This window comes from Platichthys flesus, chromosome 12 (genome assembly GCF_949316205.1).
Source record: "Platichthys flesus chromosome 12, fPlaFle2.1, whole genome shotgun sequence".
Classification (NCBI taxonomy): Eukaryota; Metazoa; Chordata; class Actinopteri; order Pleuronectiformes; family Pleuronectidae; genus Platichthys; species Platichthys flesus.
The window spans coordinates 7,065,991-7,084,999 of NC_084956.1; the positions used below are offsets into that span (position 1 = coordinate 7,065,991).

At 41.4% G+C, this 19,009-nt stretch overlaps 1 protein-coding gene across 1 annotated transcript; it reads right to left on the bottom strand.

Moving 5' to 3' along the window:
* Positions 1 to 3,405: 3,405 nt before the first annotated feature.
* On the bottom strand, positions 3,406 to 18,432 carry LOC133966212 (coiled-coil domain-containing protein 6-like). The gene is made up of 9 exons (XM_062401016.1): positions 18,061 to 18,432; positions 16,726 to 16,875; positions 14,796 to 14,924; positions 14,125 to 14,228; positions 12,901 to 13,061; positions 10,670 to 10,826; positions 9,124 to 9,224; positions 7,873 to 7,994; positions 3,406 to 5,184 (listed from the first exon to the last, which is right to left on the bottom strand). The coding sequence occupies exons 1-9, from the start codon at positions 18,313 to 18,315 to the stop codon at positions 4,987 to 4,989; spliced, it is 1,377 nt and encodes a 458-aa protein (XP_062257000.1). The 5' UTR covers positions 18,316 to 18,432; the 3' UTR covers positions 3,406 to 4,986.
* Positions 18,433 to 19,009: the final 577 nt, after the last annotated feature.

The following is a 19,009-nucleotide window of genomic DNA, read 5'->3' on the forward strand; positions in this document are numbered from 1 at the left end:
TCCACTTTCTCATTTTCTAAAGGTCTAAATAACTTACTGGCATTTTATTGGCTCCAACTTCACATGTTTCTACTTCAAGAAACAAAAAGGAACAGACACGTTATATTATTGCTTACATTGTAAGGTGTTTTTTTTTTTACATTTATTCACAGTTGTGTTTTTTGGGGATTTCGTGCATTCACATAGCGAGAGCCACACTTCTTCTTCTTCTTCTTCTTCTTCTTCTTCGTAACCCGCCCGCAGCAGCAGCATCAGAATGACACCCCCGTGTTACCGTGTAGTGTTTCTCGTGACCTGCAGGTCAGTCACAATGTGGAGCAGAGTTAATGGAAAGAAGAACCCGACAGAAAGGTGGAAACAAAAGATGAAAGCACGGGGAGCAGAGCTAGAGAGAGGGGGGGGGGGGGGGGTGAGGGGAGCAGGGACCACATGTCAACCTGGTTTTTGCACTGAATGACCCGATAACTCTTCAGAAACTTTGATGCTTTTTCCCATAGATGAGGTCTGCAGCCAGGAAGGGTCTTACAGAAAAGATTTGGCTCCTTAATCCCCCCTCTGCCGGAAAAAAGAGGGGAAAAAAGAACAAGTGAGGCCCAGTTTTGTACTCTACACTGGCATTACATTGACATGTTGTGCCAGACCAGTTTGAACCAGACACAGTGCATGTAGGGGACAGTGTGTGTGTGTGTGTGTGAATCTGAGGGCTGGGGGTTACACAACAGCTATGATTAATTTATAACACTATCGACAAGTAGTATAATCAATGTTGGTGCTGAGTTTCACATGGTGACATAATTTATTCAATACTTGAATTGAAACATTTCCAGTTTCTTTATAGGGACCTGTTCCTCTATGACTTCTGGGATTTCCTGCAATCTCCAGATTGCAGCTAGACTATCACAAACATACCTGTAGCTTTAAAAAGCTCATTATATTACCTATCTGATAACATATCTATGTACAGTACCAGAGCTGACAAGTCAACATAGCACAGGGCACATGAGGGCAAATAAAGTCTACTGGACCCCCTTTCTCAATGAAGCCTTTTAGTTTTAGAAAAGCATGTTTGCCCTGTGTTAATGAATAAACAAGTTGATTATCTTAGACTTAAGAAGGGTAATAATGTTAATTGAGTGACAGGGTAAAACCTGTTATCTGCAGGTGAATGAACTGATCAAGTGGTTCCACTGTGTGAAGATGGATATTCACTGTTGACCTAAATAATACGTCAGCAATGTTCTCGGGCCTCAGTGGTTAGGATTTTGTCTTCATTGTTGTTGCAGTTGCTGTTGTGGCTGATATTGTTGATCAGATGAATAAATTGTATATAAACAATATTATTATTCTGATTGAAATTGATAGTGTTACATTTGTGATAGTGTCTCACAAGGATCCATTTTGGGGCCGTAATATATTAAAATAGCAGAGATTCATTATTTAATCGTAATCCCTTTTAATCATAATTTTACAATAAGTTGTAATTAATTAAAAACAAGCAGGGACTGAGATTTCATGTTCATTGGCTTGTGGTTCAAACCAAGACATATTACTTTGCTGTGCTTAGGATAGTTCATTTAGTCAAACTTGTTGAAAGTATATTGGGAAATGGAGATAATATTTACATAATCTAACCAGGGATCATTACCCAGTTACAACTTTTTGGTCTTTATGTGTCATGTGTCACCTCAGAAATATGAAAACTACGAAATGGACTGATATGAAAGTTGTATTGTTTCAGCTGATGTGGAGTTGACATTACCTAGTAACAGACCATCAGTAAACACACCAGTGTGACTCAAGATAACATTCCATTGACTAACATGAACTTTTAGACTTACTCAAACTTTAAAAACCACTTATACCACCTGTCAAACCTTAACTGACCTTAGCATGTATTATTATTCTAACTATATCTTAAATATGTTTGCTTCTTCACCTTAAAATGTAATGACTTTAATGTGTCAGTGTAAATAAGTCGCCACAACAAGATAATAAACCTGGAAAAAACACTTCCCAGCAGATTTACACGAGAAGAACTCGTATTTCTTTGGTATATTTTCCTTTTCTCCCTCACTTTTGGTGACACCCGAGATCTAGCACCCTGCTGCCATTTTACGCAACAGGCTTGGCAGTTGTAAAAACACAGAGCCACCCTGCAGTCTGGATAAATCGCTCCGGGATCAGGCCACCTAGATCCATAAAGCCGCAGAGGTGAAAGACCAACTTCAATACCCAGCGTGGCGAACCCGAGCCTCCAGTCCAGATTCCTGCTTGGATTAGTTCAGGTTGCCGGCTTCAGCAGCAACAGAGAAAACTGGAACATAGTAGAAAAACAAAGGTGTTCACTTCAGTTGTACCAGAACTCAGCAAGTGGATGGACAACAATATATTGATGTCAATCTTATGGTGGGGGGGTAGGCCAACATTTTCATCCTGGGGAGTTTGAACTCATGGTGTCTGTGAACAAGCCGCAGTTACCTGGGGAGCCTGTCGTCACTGCCATGCTCCCCTTCAACAGCGCGCACATCATGAAAGCTAACATCTTCAATTACCCTGGTGGGATTAATTTAGGAACAACACCCCTCGAGTCTTCAGCCAGTAGAGACTGGTTGAGACCATGCGGTGTTGGATACAGTCACAGAATCAGACGTAAGAGGCTTATCACAAGATGTAGTGGTGTCACAATAGATGGATGTCAAAACAGAACTGATACTTAATGTTTCGGGTCATGCTACATGCATGGTTGTAAAAGTGTAAAGGCCCGCCGGCTGGTTGGTCGGTCCAGCTTTATTGTTTTGATTTGTCCATATAACTTCATGAAACCTTGACCACGGGCCAAATGCTGAGGATGCTAGAACTGCATCTCACAGGGTAATGGAGTTATGAGAATGGTTGATATACGGTAAAAACTATTTGAAAACTTGTCTGAAACAATGAAAGTTAAGAATGATAGCAGGTTTGTGTACGATGAACATCAATTTTCTTTAATAAATGTAGCATGCTAACATTCGCTAATGAGTAGTAGACAAAAACAAATCAGCTCTTAGCTTGAAGATGGTGCTTTAGATGAAATGTCAAAGAATCATTGTCTGGGGACCATGAATGTCCGTGTGTATGTTTTCTGCCAAACATGCAGTTGTTGTGATTTTTCCCAAAAGCATCAAAAGAACATTCAGGGATCAAAGGCATTTTGTTTAGACAAACACTGGGTACCAAATTTTATGGCAATCCCTTATGTTTCAATTTATGGTGGTGCCGAGAGGAAAAGTCAAAGGAATCACGAAAGTCATTGGATTGCTAGGAAACGTTTAAGATATTCCCGGAAGTGTTAACTTCTTGGTGGCAATAGATGAATAGACAGTTACTGTTTAAATGTATCCTCAAAGGACCTTAAGAGTCTGTTGCAACTTTTGTGGCAGTCCACCCAATAATTATTGTTTATTTCGGTAAAGATCACAAGTCACAAAAGACAAAAATGAAAAATGAAGCCTTACCAGTTTTCAACTGTAGGTAAGCCTGAGAGCTCAGTTTAACATGTTTCTCATTAAGCTGGATGGTAAAATCTTTAGATACCTCCGTGCACGTGCAACACTAAATGCAACTAAAGGGGATTGTTCTGTGAGGTCTGATGGTGGAGTTTTATTTAAGGCACAAACACTTTCCATCAACTGCTGTGGGGGTTTAGTGGGACATCATGATTTAAAGGAAACAATCCAGTGAAGCTAAACACACAAAAAGATCAAACCCAAGTGGAACCATTGCATCGATCCGTTAAATTCTGTGTTTGATGAAACGGACGTCTTCTGAAAAACATGACTGTTCCTACAAAGTCTACAAAGCTCGTCAATGGTAAACCCTTGCAGTTGTCACAATGCTATCCATAAAATTGACAATTAAAAACAGAAGTTGTCATCTCAAGAGCTTTAATCATACATAGAAATTTAGTTCAACAGTACCATTCATTTAGAATGTTTTTAGCAGTATGTATATTTAGTGTAAAGAGCATTATGTTTTTTTTTTCCTTTTTCTGATGAGGAATATCCATAAGGATGATAGAAGCTTTCAGAAATACACCAGAGAGAGAAGAGCAGAGAAGAGACCGAGTACATGACTAAGTTGTAACACCTCAGACTACATTTTTATACACCTCAAAAGGCAACATTTATCTGTGGTTTATGTCCCCGCACCCGTCCTCCATGATGTTTGTTTTTTTTCCCTTTTCATTTGAACTGAAAAGCTGCAGAGCCTCGAATGCTTTCAAAAGACTAAAATAACTGTGGGACATGCCCTGTTTGATCAATGCCCTATAGTGGAGAAACTCCCAGCAGTCTTCTGTGACAACTCTTGTTGACCTAATCAAAGCTGTTCAAACTTGCGGTCGGGGGGGTGGAATGTTGACACTGCTTCGGAGACCTAAAGGGGGCAGGGGGATGAGCTGGAATGGTGGACATTACTGCGGTTGAGTGTCATATTATAGGCTCGCAAAGAATCAACCACATCCATCTATCAATTCATCAATTTCTCTAAGCATACATTCATCCACTGATCCAAACATCCAACCTATCAGAAAACACCACCATGACACTTACTTCATGTGCTGTTTGTGCTATCTTAGAAGCGCCACAACAACAATTCCAACCAGCTACAGTCCCAAGCAAATAAAACAAAAACATAACATGTACAAGACAGAAGATGGAACAGAACATTGGCCTACAAATCCCAGAAGCGATTATTTTTCTGTCCATCCATTCCTTAAAAGTGAAGTTAAGTAACGCCACGTGTGGATTTGGCAGGCGGCTTGCTTCATTCAGCTGCCGACTTGTTTCTTTCCACCCTAAAACTTGTTGAAGCTGCTTCTTTTGTGGAGTTGGTAGAGATTAAGAAACTTGACTTCCAGAGCTGGTAATGATGGAAGCTGCTGTTGCGGTAGCGTCGTGCCATTCAGTGGGCGCACTCACGCACAAAGACAGAGACTTGTGTGTGGCGTTAAGGCTGGGAGGGAGGATGATGTGCTGCTGCATGCTGCGACATAGCTGCCGGGGAGGACATGGACTGGACCATGGGCTGCGCTGGTGGGGGTAGCTGAGGCTGAGCCTGCTGGGCCCCTGAGTGCGTGTTGGGGGAGGGTGGGGGCGTTGGTCGCTTGAATTTGTCCGGGCTGGTGCTTCTTCTTGGAGAGGGCCTCTGAGAAAGAGAGAAATACAAATTAATGAAATAACATAAACATGTCAGAGCAACATGTGAAACTATTCTCATTTTGAAATTTACTTGGCAGATAGAGCAACAATGAACCTCTCACTTTGTACAGCAGGGTACAAAAGGGAGAAGAAGTGAATCAGTTCTTTTTGTTGTAGACAGTTTACAGTGTTCCAAACCATTGAAGGAAAATAAGATTGTTGGTGAGTCATGTTTTCTCCACAGAACTATTGCTCATGAACTGAAATTTGCAATTCCACTTCGTCAACCAGTCAAGCTGAAGTGTTGAATGTTGTCGTCTTTCAGGTCACAGTGAACTTGGACTAAGAACAACAAAGACATTCCCTCGACAGTATTCCTGGTATTATGTTGTTTTTGTGATACGATCACATGCGGACAGCTTGTACAGTACAGATGTGTACGTCCTAACATCGGATAGCGATCACATCACACCAGAACAAATCCGGAGGTGGTCTGGGCAACGCAAATCCACCCCGGTCACATATGAAGGACCTCCTACTCAGCTGACGTCCTCTGAGCTGCTGCAGTTTCACTACGGATCAAAAGCATTTTTCCTCTTCCTGTATTTTGTTTGTAGCCACCCCCACATAATGATACTACCATCATCTGTGCTCATGGAAATTCAACAGACAAATGGACAACCGGATTTCATAATGCAACTGGCCGTGGCTTATGCCAGCAAGGAGGCACGGAAAAAGGGGCTTTAGAGAAAAATTAATCCTTCTGAAGTTCTGATCTTCCAGACCAATTGTTACACTCCTGGGTGGGCTATGGGATGATGGGAGAGATGTGGTCTGCAGGCAATCGGCAACAATTCCTCAGACCTGCGAGCCGTACATTCCTTCTTGTTTACATCGATACAGCGTGCCCAGTGTAGATGATTGGGCGTGTACTAGTCGTTTTCATGGGTGTTAGTATGGACGAGGATTAAAACAAATCCAAAACTCTTGTGCGGTCCGAGATCGCTTTACTTCGAAAACGCCTTTTAAAACTAGAACGCAGCAGTATGGATGTGGCCAAGGGTATAAAATAGAGTGGGAGGTAAAGTTTAATTATGGAAGAAATAGTTTAGAGACTGGTTACTGTAGGGTCATAAGGAGGAAGGACACAATTAAGTGGTCAATTAATGCTATTTGAATACAAGGTTAACATGTACAGATTGTAAAGTGAATTATTAAAACGCACGATCAAAAATATTGACAAAGTTCACATGTCCGTCGTATCTGTAGGAAAATGCAGCCAAGACTCACAGAACAGAGTCACTGTGACCTGGTAAGTGCCCCACTGGCAGTGGTCCCAAGAGAAGTGAGTAACATGGGAGTAATGATCTGGTACGGAGGAGCAGGGAGAAAAGAGTCTTAACTCTGAAACCAACAATGACATTTAATCTAAACTCTCTCATGAAGCCCTGTCACGGCCTGAATACACAACTTTTAGCAGAAAAAGACTGTCGGAGCATTTAGACTCATCCATTAAGAAAGCTTGAGAAATCTTTATAACATTCTTAGTTGAGATATTTTCATAAAGCTCTCTTAAATCAAACTGCAAATTTCCCCATCGCCAACTAATAAAGTATTATCTTATCTTAAATTATCAGTTACATATTAAGTCCTTACATGTCAAATCAACAGATGATGCCCAATTCACCATCATGGATGTTCATTGTACTTTATAAAGGTTTTCAGCAAGCTTTGTCATCTATTAAAAACTGACAAAGGGCTAGAAAGCAATGCCAATTCAACTCTTGTTTTGCTCCTATTGAAATCACTTCTACTAAAGTTAGTATGCTGACCAGCTAGCCCCAGCTTGTCCCATCTCATACTACTCTTAAGACAGTGATTCACACCAGCATCCAGTGTTAGCTTAGTCCAGGGGGGGAAGAGGCACTGCTCAGAGTGTGTTATGACCTCTTGTTACCTCCAACAAGGATATTGTGTTGGCTTGTCAGCAGGATTATGTAAAAACTACTCAACTGACTCCCATGAAATTTTGTGCAGCATGGCCCAACAAGTATTTTTTTTCTTAACATTGCCAGATAGGTTATTGTTCAACACTGTTGTTGGGGTCTGTTGGGCCTTGGTGGAGCTATGCACTCTACGGAATGACATTCCAGTCTTGTAAATGCAATCATAGCTGAAGCTCTTGACAGGCAACCTGTATCATCACCACCATAACTGGCCAGAAACCATTTTTGGCAAACCTCACACTTTACAAGACAGTTAAACTCCTGGTGACTTCTAATTTTCAAATAAAATATGCCAGGGTACATAAATGGAAATATCCCAATACTGACAAACTGTCCAGTACCAGTAAACAAACTGGTGTAATGGCCAAGGCAGCGTCTTTAATAAAAAGAAAGGGCTGAGCTTGTGCCTTTTGTCAAAACGTAACAGAAAAAAAAAGTGGAACAGTTCACTCAATAGTGCAAAGATCACATGGGAACTAAGATTTTTTTATTACATCTATTACCTTGGAGCACATTCAGTTTTACAAAAATTTCAGTTGGATCTCCTCGCACTTTGCAATAATTAAGAGAGCCTTGGGCTGCAAACTCCAGAAAACAACAACTCTTAACAAAACAAACACCTAAGACATCCTGAAACATTCAAATTTCAACGGATGTTTGTTTAAGATGCGTGGATGCATGTTACTTACTGCTACGGCGTGAGAGGAGCTTCCGTGAACGTGCAGGGCAGGAGTGTTGTAGTGGGAGATGCCAGCTCTAGACAGTGTAGCTGGAGGGGTGAAGCCCACTGTGTGGCTGCCATATGAGAGACCTGTGGCAGGAAGACAACATTGTACACAATGTAAGGACTTTTTTTTATTTTTTAAATCAGGTTATTATATTATGATTGAAAGTGCTGCCATTTCCTAAAGAACCGGTTTTATGATTATATAGTCCAAAATGCGTTAACAGAGTGTATCCTGCTGACTGAACAGAAAAAAGCAGTGCTTTGGCACCGCAGCTCTATTTTATGATTGAGCAAACATTTGGGCTGTAGTTTGATATCATGCTGAATCAAAAAAAAGCATGACTCAGCGAACTTTGAACCCTGAATGGCCTGATCCCCTCTGCATTGTATTTGCTGCTTTTTACAATAGGATTCAAAAGACACCTGGGGCTAAGTTTAGATGATAAAGAAATTGGGAAATTTGGATCTACAAAAAATACCTGTCAACATCAAAAGTGTGTACATTTATGTCCCTAATGTGCTTTTACCTCAGTACTACACTAATGGTTTTGTTAGCTGAGCAAGAGCACAAACCGTTCTATGGAACTATCTGTGTGGGCAAGATCATATTACTCATTAACTATAGTCACATAAAAACCAGAGTTACAACTGGTCCTTCCTCTTGAATATCTGATAAACCCCCCCAAAAAGCCTTAGTTACTTGGTTTGGAGATAACAAATTCTGTAGATGAGATGACTTGATTAGCTATGTGAACTTTTCTCTATCCAACATTTGTGTTGCTCTTCCTGGGATATACGACAGTGTGGTCGGCATCCAAACTATTACTCAACCCACCGTCATTAATTTTAATCGGTGGAGTGAATTTGATTTCGAAAGAAACAGGAGGCTGCAGATACAGAAGGTTTAGAAGGACACAATAAATAAACTGATTGGCCAGAAACGGGATAAAGGACAAACATTTTTCACTGAAAATGAATTTGTGGTTTTGCTGACCTTAAATAAACTTCAACTTGTCAAAGGATGTTTTTCCAGATTGGATTATGATGGACTTTAATGATGAACTTTAAAACTAAGATAAAGCTTGCGTTTGTGCCAATGAGTCATATCAATGGACACCAAAGGCGTTTTTTTTAATTGTCGGCCACCCTCTGACGTAATGTACCTTGTTGACTGCTGTATTCCTTGAACAGTGGCCATGTAAAATCTACCTACCTGGTGATATGGGTCGGCTGGAGCTGGGGGAGGGGGTGTAGGGGATGGGGCTGGACACGGTCCTCGCTCGCAAGCCCTGTGCAGACATCTCATTGAAGTACCTAAGAGGGTGACATTTTACAGCTGGTAAAACTACATATAAAAACATGCTTCGGTTGAATTTATGATAAAAATGAGACAAAGAAGAAGAAGAGATATTGTAATTGACAGCAACATGTGATCGGAATCCTGTGTATAGTGGAGGCATGTCCTTACATAACTTCTTACTATGATAAGAAGCTAATAATAAATTGGCAATCATCATTGACATTAACAGTGCAGGGTAGGAAACATTCATTTATCAGGTCTGATTTTGGTAGTTGGTCCTATCAGCTGTAACTAATTAGCTAGAGAACAGACAAATTAAGCTTGTCAGTTGTTGTCTGTACGTCAATGTCTGATCGAAGATAGTGACAGAAGAACCTCTCAGACGTCTGTCCCAAAACTGTACAGCTGAGAGTTCTTCTGCTGTTCCAACAAATCCAACAGAGTGAGACATCTTTAAGAGTTTTGATTAAAGTCACAGGCAAGGATGGCAACGTCTAAACATGAACTTTGATTTACATCATATCAATAAATTAATCTAACAGACCTGTGACCTCCAGTCTTCAGAACGAGAAGCTCATAAAAACAAGGTGTGTGAGATTAACACGTCTACAGCTGCATTGTTTTAATTTGTGAGATTCACATTCTATGAACATTTGAGTATCTTAAATTCTCTATATGATCTGGCTCAGTTTCTGCAGATACCTAATACTGAAAGAAAAACTTGAATGTGGACATGGCTAAGAGATGGACGATCATCCTCGTTCATTGGCCCAAACCTAATTGAATGTGTATGATACCTTGAAAACTAAAAGGTGAGCGAAGAGTATTTGAATGTTTTTGCGATATACGTGAAGCTTAAGAGCTCATGTTCACTAAGAAACAAAGCAGTCACTGGCTTAAATGATCCTGAGAGGATGGCTCCTTTTCAGTTATAATGATATCTGACTCAATTTAACTAAGCTGCTGTTAATATCCTGTGTTACTACTGTTGTCTGAAGTAATCATGACAGCTATAGTCTGATTCCAAACTGAAAGAAAAAACACAGGCAGTGTGGAACGATTAGGGTGGTAACATGTGGCCAACAGGCATGTTTAAACAGGCAGGTTTTGTTGACTTCCTTATCACAAAGAAAGCCTTTACAGGGCTGGAAAATACCGGCCATTAGGAGAACAACTGCTCTGTGTCCTTCAGATCTATACCTCCTTTGTTCCCTCATCTTTTTATTGTAACAGGTTCGGGGCCCATTCATCCTATCAGCAGTATCAGCAATATGATGGAGCCAAATAAGTCTCCAGCCTCTCCCAGCAACATCAGACTCCAGCAGATAGGCCAAGCCATTTACTGAGATGAATTATCTTTCATCCATTTACCTCGATTTGCTGACACATAAGGTTTTTTCACCCCAGAGTTATTGCAGCGTATCTATTAATCTGTCATATCATGTGTCCCATGCTCTACCTCTCGTCGTCCATCTCCAGACTGGATTCACTCTCAGACAGTTGTCTGCACAGGGCCTCCCTGCGCTCCATCTCTCTCTGAAGCTTTCTCTGCAGCCGGATGTTCTCCTCCCTCATGTGTCGCTCCTCCTCAATGTACTGGGCACGCTTCTCTGTGTCTGGGAGGAGGACAGAAAACAGATGACATCAGCTGAGAGTAGGATGTCACTCAATAAGAGCACAAACCTCTGCAAAGGCCCAACAGTCCCCTTTAAACACATTTAAGCTGCACCATAATACACAAACTCAAATATCAGTTCCCTAAATAAGCCTCATTTGTGTCCTTGAAGGTTGATGAATTAATATCCGGCAATGTTAAAGAAAGTGAAAAAAAAACCCTGGATCTGCCCCAACATGTAATGGGCTTTTCTATAACCCATATAGAATGCATCCATCAGGTTTTGTGGAAATTCGTTCAGTTGAGTGTGTGTAATCTTGCTTACAATTAAAACAGACAGGGGGGAAAACACAACATCCTTTGTGGAGCTAACAAGGTTTATCTAAAATATGTGCAGATATAACATCCCCCCCTTCCTTCCTGAAATTTCCAAGAACAATCTAGTTTGATTGTACTGTAGTGGGTCCGTGCTGACTGCTATTAACACAAAGGATTATCAGTGAATGAATGCAATGATGTGATTTTCTCCAGTTGAAGACTCAGTCTAACTTCTTGTCTCAGACAATGTGTCATCAGTTGAACTAAGATAAAATGAGATAATCCCTGATTAGTCCCGCACTGGGGAAATGAGCAGCAGTTACAGCAGCAATAGTAAAAAAAAAACCAGATCAGCAAGTAGTAAGTAATATTCTATGCTTAAGTCTAAGGAATATACAAATATATATAGAAATATAGAAAAAAAAATGAATGTAATTAAAATAAAATATACAGTGTAAAGACAGGAAAATATATGTATAGTGAATATTGCATAGTAGAGATTTAAAGGGTTCCAAGTGCAGTCCATACTGTGGAGTGGTACATGAATTTTTACTAGGAGCAGAGCTGTTTGTACAACCACACTAATGGCTCCCTCTAGTGGTCAAAACAAAACATTGACAATATCATATTTAGTATAATCTCCCATGATGAATTCTTTCCAAATATTTTAACACACACTTTAGACAGCTTTGTTAACTCCCTAAAGGTGCATTCGTTTACAATAAAATCTGGTATCATAGAGTTGGGGGTCCCATCCCAAATAACATATTACCTGCTATATTGTCACTTCAAATTAATGTTAGGTTTGAAACTCATACTGTGAATAGGGTTGTTTTTTCCCTATGAAAGAGTTGCTCTTGAAAAGTAGTTGATGCTGGAGAGTTCTTAAAAAGGCATCAGCAAGATTACTTTTCCCAACAATCACCTGAGGCATCCTTGAATGCAATAAACACTGGTACTTACACCGGAACCTATTTGCTAATGTATTTCCATGAAGTATTAATGTAATATATAGTGCAAAATATAGCTGGGAATTGTGTGTGATATGTTTATTAATATTGTATGGTTGAGTGTGGTATGGTGTAGTGCTTAGTGTCCTAATTATAGTCTTCTTTATGGTATCTACTTTTTAAGTTACAGGTTTCTACAGCAGGACTGGAGCTGCAGCTTGTATAAAAGCCATTATACTGATCAGCTTTTAACAAAATAAAAGAGGTAGTGGAAGAAGTATTTAGCTCCATCTGAGGTTTTGCACAAGTTGAGAGCGTTGTAGTCAGAACTGTAGATAGTGTAGAATAGTAATAGATAGCTGACAGAACATGTTCACAGGTTTAAGACCTTTAAGAGAATCACAAGGATATTAATACAGAGCTCAGATGTAACAGGTACCGCTTTCAAAAGGAGTTAGGAGAAAAGATTTGTATTTTAAGACCAGAGAGTCTTTCCTTCAAGCTTTGTTGCTGACCACTGTGCATGTCCCCTACTTTATAAGGCCCATCTCACACCGTCTCAGGTTTTAATGTGACCAACAACAGACTAGAAGCTATCGAGGTTGTAAATTATGTCAGCACAAAGCCAGAGAGTTTCCTGTTCTCTATGTAAAACCAGCCCGTACTGGTTTTAGGGTGAATCCGCCCATCACAGTTTATCTGATTATCACTTTTACCAATCACATCCTTAATTAGCCATAAAGGGAATTTACCCCCCACAGAGGCTGCACCCCCCTGCGGATCATGTGACAAGTTGAGGCCACTTACGCTGCAGCTCAGTGGTGCGCAGGCTTTTCTTAAGCCTCTCCACCTCATTCTTCAGGAAGCGGATATGCCGCATCATGTTCTCCGGTGAGTCTATCTCCATGGAAACATCTCTTGGGGAGGGAGGAGCTGACACGGGCTGGTCCAACTTCTCCTGAAGGATTCTAGTTAAGAAAAACAAAGATAACACATAGGTGAAATAATAAGCCGTTTTTAGACATGACCTGCGGGTAAAATCCGGAGATATGGAGTTTACCCGCAGTCTGCCTTTCACAAATGGACAACACAGTTGGAGGTTCTCTGCACAGACGCGTTCACAACAGCAACGGTGGGGGATCCCCTGCTGTGTTCTCACATCGACATCTCTTGGATTTCTACGTATATTGTACTCGGAGGCCAGGCACACAACTCAGCAGAAACTGAGAAGCGTCTCACTCTGACCTTTGCGTTCACACATGCATCAACTCCGGAGAAGATACAGCGGAACTGGGGATTTCAGTGCATGTCTGGAGGCAGCTATAATGAAAAGGTTTTTTAAATAAATATATGAGATCCTCTATCTTTAACATATCTCTGGGCTAAAGCCTACTGGCCACATCTGAGACTCTTTATTTAACTCTCAAAAATAATAAAACCTTTAAATCCTTATTCTTCATCCACCTGCCATATTGAATATCGACAAATAAATCAAGCCTTCAGGCTGCAATTATTCACCCTATGGTAAATCACTCCAGTAAAAACATTGACCTTGAAATGTGTCATCAGAAAGCTACTGTTATTCTGCATCATAAGTGAAGATGAGTCAACTGTTGAGTGATAGACAGGCATTTTATTTATGCCTGTGAATATGTGTGTGTGTGTCTGTCAGACAGAGAAAGCCGACCAGAAACGAACTTGCAAAAAAATAATTTTTCGAGAAAAAAAGACTAAAAAAAAGGAGATGCACTTGCAGAATAGCTTTAAGGTAAGTTTAGATTAAAATGAAGTTACTTTTGTAGAAAGTTTTTGAATATTGCTTAATATTAGGCACACCCATTAGGCTTCATAATAACTAGTGCAACTACTGGCCAATTTATGGAGAATCAGATGTTATATGAAAGCCACAATAGTTTGTGTAAGTAACTACTCATTTTTAATATGTGTCAGTTTTTTGTGTATGAATATGGGTGTAGAAGGAGGCAGCATCTCTCGATACTTAGACAGTTATCATATATTATCATTCCACACCTTTTCTCAGCCTCCAGTTTGTCCATCCGTTTCCACAGTCTGTTGACCAGGGCTTCTTGTTCCTGCTCTAATGTGTTCTCAAGGTCGATCTTCTCCCGCCTCAACTGTAGAATAAAAGAAAGCGTGTGACTTCCAGAGAAAAACATGACTTTGGAAAGCAATCGCTGATTTGCACAGAAAATATGCTGCACTGCAAAACCAAGGTCTCTGTCCAGATAAGCTTCTCTTTGAAAGAACTGCAGCTCTTATGTCTGCTTATGAGAGAGCCGGAGGAATGGCCAATAAAGCTGTCTTTATCACCAACTGATACAAAATAACCCTGCAACAAAACTAAGCTGCTGATTTGTGTTTTTGTGTTGCACCTCCATCTAGGCAAAATGCACAACAGTATTTCATTAGGATCACTCTTACATTGATGAGTGAATAGCAACAATAAACACACACATATACATGTACACAAAAATCCTGACTTCAGAGCATGGAAACTTTTTGGTTCTAAACTCACTGGTCTGAACCCAGCCACAGACCAACATGTTCTTTCCAGCTAACATTCAATGGGAAGCATTAAGGGTGGTGAAATGTTGGCAACTCGCTTTACCGCAATAACTGGACACAAGCTCAGAGAAGTGTAGTTCCACACTGGATACTTTTCTCCTCCATGTTATACATACCTGTTCCAGTGTTAGCTGCTTTGAGATGGTTTCGTTCTCCATCTTCTTGATCTTTTTCATGAGCTTGTTAACCTGGAACTCCTGCTCCTGTTCCAGGTGCTGCTCCAACTCCGCCTTCTCATGCTGGAGCTGGGATGGAAAAGGGGAGGGTAGGGCACAAGGACAGAGGGAGAAGAAGGAGGTGAATAAAAAAAAAAAAAAAAATGAGAAAGCCAGAGGAGACTTCACAACAGTGAACAAATACACTCAGATCATCTTATTTAGCTTGCTAAAGCAAAATGTTACAATTCCCAGAGCAATAAACAGAGTAAAATAATGATTTGGCAACCAAAGTAACCACCTCTGGCAGCTCACCAGTACAAAGAACGGGTGCGGCTCAGTGCTGATTTAAAACGGGACGGCTGTGTGATTTATTACATTAGTGATTACTCATTACAGGAAAAAGGAGGATGCAAATTCATTTATGGGAAAAGACTGGAAAGGGAAAAATAACATTTTCCATTATGTGACCAATAGAAACAAGAAAACCTCAGAACAAGGCAGATTATCTTCACTTATGAGTGCGGTGCATTCATAATGAAGTGCTTTGAAGTATCCTGGCTGAGAGAACGGCCAATCGAGTTTTGACACACCATCCTCCAATTAACAAACAAAGAATTTTAGGAATTGTTTTGACAGGGTTCCTCCCTTTAAGTAATCATACCACTGGCAACCACCCTTTGTACCGTGTGGCGAGTTGTGGCTATGCCCAAGTCTGAGTGAAAATATGTCTCTGTATTTTAAGCCTATGGACACCTTGAGATATTACATCCCCATTGGATTCTTCTGTCCTTCAAGCAGAGGCCATTTGTTAGCAACACCAGAGCGGTGGCAATGTGAGCATGTGTATACAGAGAGTGTATAAAAGGTATCATTACAGACTCTCCCCCTTTCATTAGTTTATATATTAATAACAATTGATCTGAAATAATTAATCGGCTTTCTCTCTAAAATAAAATCCCATTGGCACTTAAGAATAGATCAAAATTAACATGGTATGGGTCATAACATCCAGACAGATTCAAATCCTTGCTGAGGCTGATGCATAATTTGGCTACTGAACTTTAGACAACTTCAGCAAAAACTCCCATCGATGGGGGAAATCCAGGTCAGACTAAACAATCGACCACAGTGCTTCTCTTAAGGAGCATATACACACCCAGTAAAAAAATGACCGCATTTCCTCAATTTGCAATCCATCATCACAAGACTGAAACACATGCCCATGTAAACAAGCACACACACTGACACACTTTGGGGCATTTGTCAGCACCAAGTCTACAGGCAGACGCAGAGGCAGGCACAGGTCTGCTTCATGTTAAGTGAGAAGGTAAGACAACAAAACCCCAAACGAGTCCATCTGTATGACCTTAAGCAGGGTCTGCTGAGGCATTTGTATGTGTCCCTTGCAGACTCCCACGCCATGACACATCAACACACCATTAGTCACCCTTCAGTTAGCCACTGAAAGTGCACATGCTGCGTGCTCTGCAGTTGGGAAATAAGATGTGGAAAACAGACACAACGAAATAACCGACAGACGGGAGGAGAGTAATTTGAGAGTCATTTGGAGCAGCTAGCAGCCGCAATTAAGTCATCCTGAGCCTTTCCAGGCTTCAGGCGAGGACCAGGACAGTTGATGATAATGCACTAGCTGCTGGCACTCAAACATAGGGTGGTGTCCATTGATACACACATACAGCAAGCTTATGCTTAACATGCTAGACAACGCAGTAGCCACAAACTTTGCATAATGGAGAATAAAGAAAAGCATCTCTGTGCCGCATTGATATTTGATAACAACGTGACTATTTATCACATAGGGGTCAAACTATTTTCTCTATTGTGCCGGATATTGACATCGACAATCAACAATCTTGTTCCCACTCACATGCATGAGTTTCCTTGACAGTTCATTGGTGAGAAACTCCTCTTCCTTCTCATAGTTGACCGCCAAGGTCTCTTTCTCCTTCTGGAGGGCCTGGATCTTCTTGAACAGGGTGTTGCTGATAAATTCCTCCTCCTGCTCGGCTCTCGCTTGCTGTGGGGATGGAAAAGAAAAGAGACAGGACAGGCAGAGGCGAACATCAGTCTGGTAGCACGTGAAAACTGGGATTGTGTTCAAGGTTTATTCAGATTATAATGTGATCAACGGTACACTGAAGTATAAACCACCCAAAAATCTGCTGCAGTGAAATGTGTCAGCCAAAGAGGAAGCGGAATCCCCCCCCCCCCTCCAGTGACTCAAGAGCTGCTGCAGTAATGGGTAGACTGACAGTAAGGGAAAGAGTGAAACATGGGAGATGTGTTGAGGCAGCTAGCATTACAGGATGATGATGATACGCCTGTCCGTGTTAACGCCAGTCTCATATTCTCCACTGACCTCGGAGCAACAGTCTGTTCTGAGAGCTGGACCCCCCCCCCCCCCACCTCTCTCCTTGTGTCAGTTGTTCAAAAACAGGGAGATGGGCAATAGAATGCAACATGCTGGTTAAGCCTGGCACCTTTTAGGAGAGGGGAGGAGGAGAAGGGGGCAGGTTGCAGTGGGGCTGACTTGCCAACATATGAGCCTGGCATTGAGCTAGCTCGCTAAGTTTGGCCTACATACTTCCCCGTCTCTCCATCAGATCAGTTACACATTAGTATGAAGCGGAGGCTGATTAACCGAGCGTGGAGACGTATGACTCATCGCCCCATACCAGTGCTCCTGCTGCTGGGCTATTTATTTCCCAGTGAAGTCACCCACACCACCTCTGACGGAGGTAAACGTGGTGACAATGGCTAACACCTAGTAACCAGCTGACCAAACAGCTAACTAGCAGTCCGGTAACTGACATCGTGAGGCGCACACCTACTTTTTTAAACGCCCCTAACCTGGCCGCTAGCCGCTAAGCTATTGTTAGCCGAGCGCAGGCAGGGCAAAACAAACTAGTTGGGCTAACGATGCTCAGCTACCCTTGCGAGCGTTAGCCCGCTGGCTAGATTAGCAACACATCCAACCAAATGCTAGCTAGCTAATATTATTAGAGCTAGCACTAGCAAAACAGCAGAAAGCAGTGTTCATATAAAGATAACAATGCGAGTTAACGTGTCTAACGTGTCCCCGTTGGCTGCTCGGTGCTAAACACGCAGCAGCAGCCGCACCTGGCTCACTGACAAACGCAGTGCAAAGTGGCGTGAGGGGGTGCTAGCATGTAGCCAGCTAGCTAGCTCTCCCGTTACTCACGATGGTGACGCTAGCCTTGCGGAGGTCCCGGTTCTCCTCCTGCAGGGCTTTGCACTTGAGTTTGAACGTCTCCAGCTCGATCTTCAGAACTTTGTTCTCCTGCTGCAGTGAGGCCAGGCGGTTCGTCAGCTCCTCCAGACGGAACTGGGAGATCACTATGCTCGGTTTGCCCGAATTCGAGGCGGAGGTCGACATCGGTGTGGCCGAGCTGCTGCCCGCGCCGTCGGTGTCGCTCTCGCTTGCGCTGTCCGCCATGGCTGTGACGGTGTGAAGGGGAGAGGACGGCGGCAGTTTGAGGAGCGAACACAGCGAAGCTACGGTTCAACCGAGCGCTGGTACACCGTGTGACCTTGCTCACACATGTCGGCACAGCGCCACCACCAGGACGGCTCCAGTACCGCCCAGTGCACCATTGATAAACGAGAGGCTCCATCCTCGACCTGGTGCTGATGATCTGACACCTGACAGCACATCAACCTGAAAGGATAACTAAACACGAGCACTGTACATGGACGCGTTGTTAGACATTTAAAACTATTATACTGCATTATAAGACGTTATAATACAGATTAATGAAGCCAAAACTGCATTATAAGACATTGAATACTATTAAACTGTATTATAAGAAGTTATAATACTATTATACTGCATTATAAGACATTTTAATATTATTATACTGCATTGTAAGACATTAAAAAACGGATTAATAAAGCTAAAGTTGCATTATAAGATATTAAATATTATTAAACTGCATTATAAGACGTTATAATACTATTGTACTGCATTATAAGAGATTGTAATACTATTATATTGCATTATAAGACATTTTAATATTATTATACTGCATTGTAAGACATAAAAAAACGGATTAATTAAGCTATAGTTGCATTATAAGACATTATAATACTGATTAATGAGGCTAAAGATGCATTATGAGACATTTTAATAC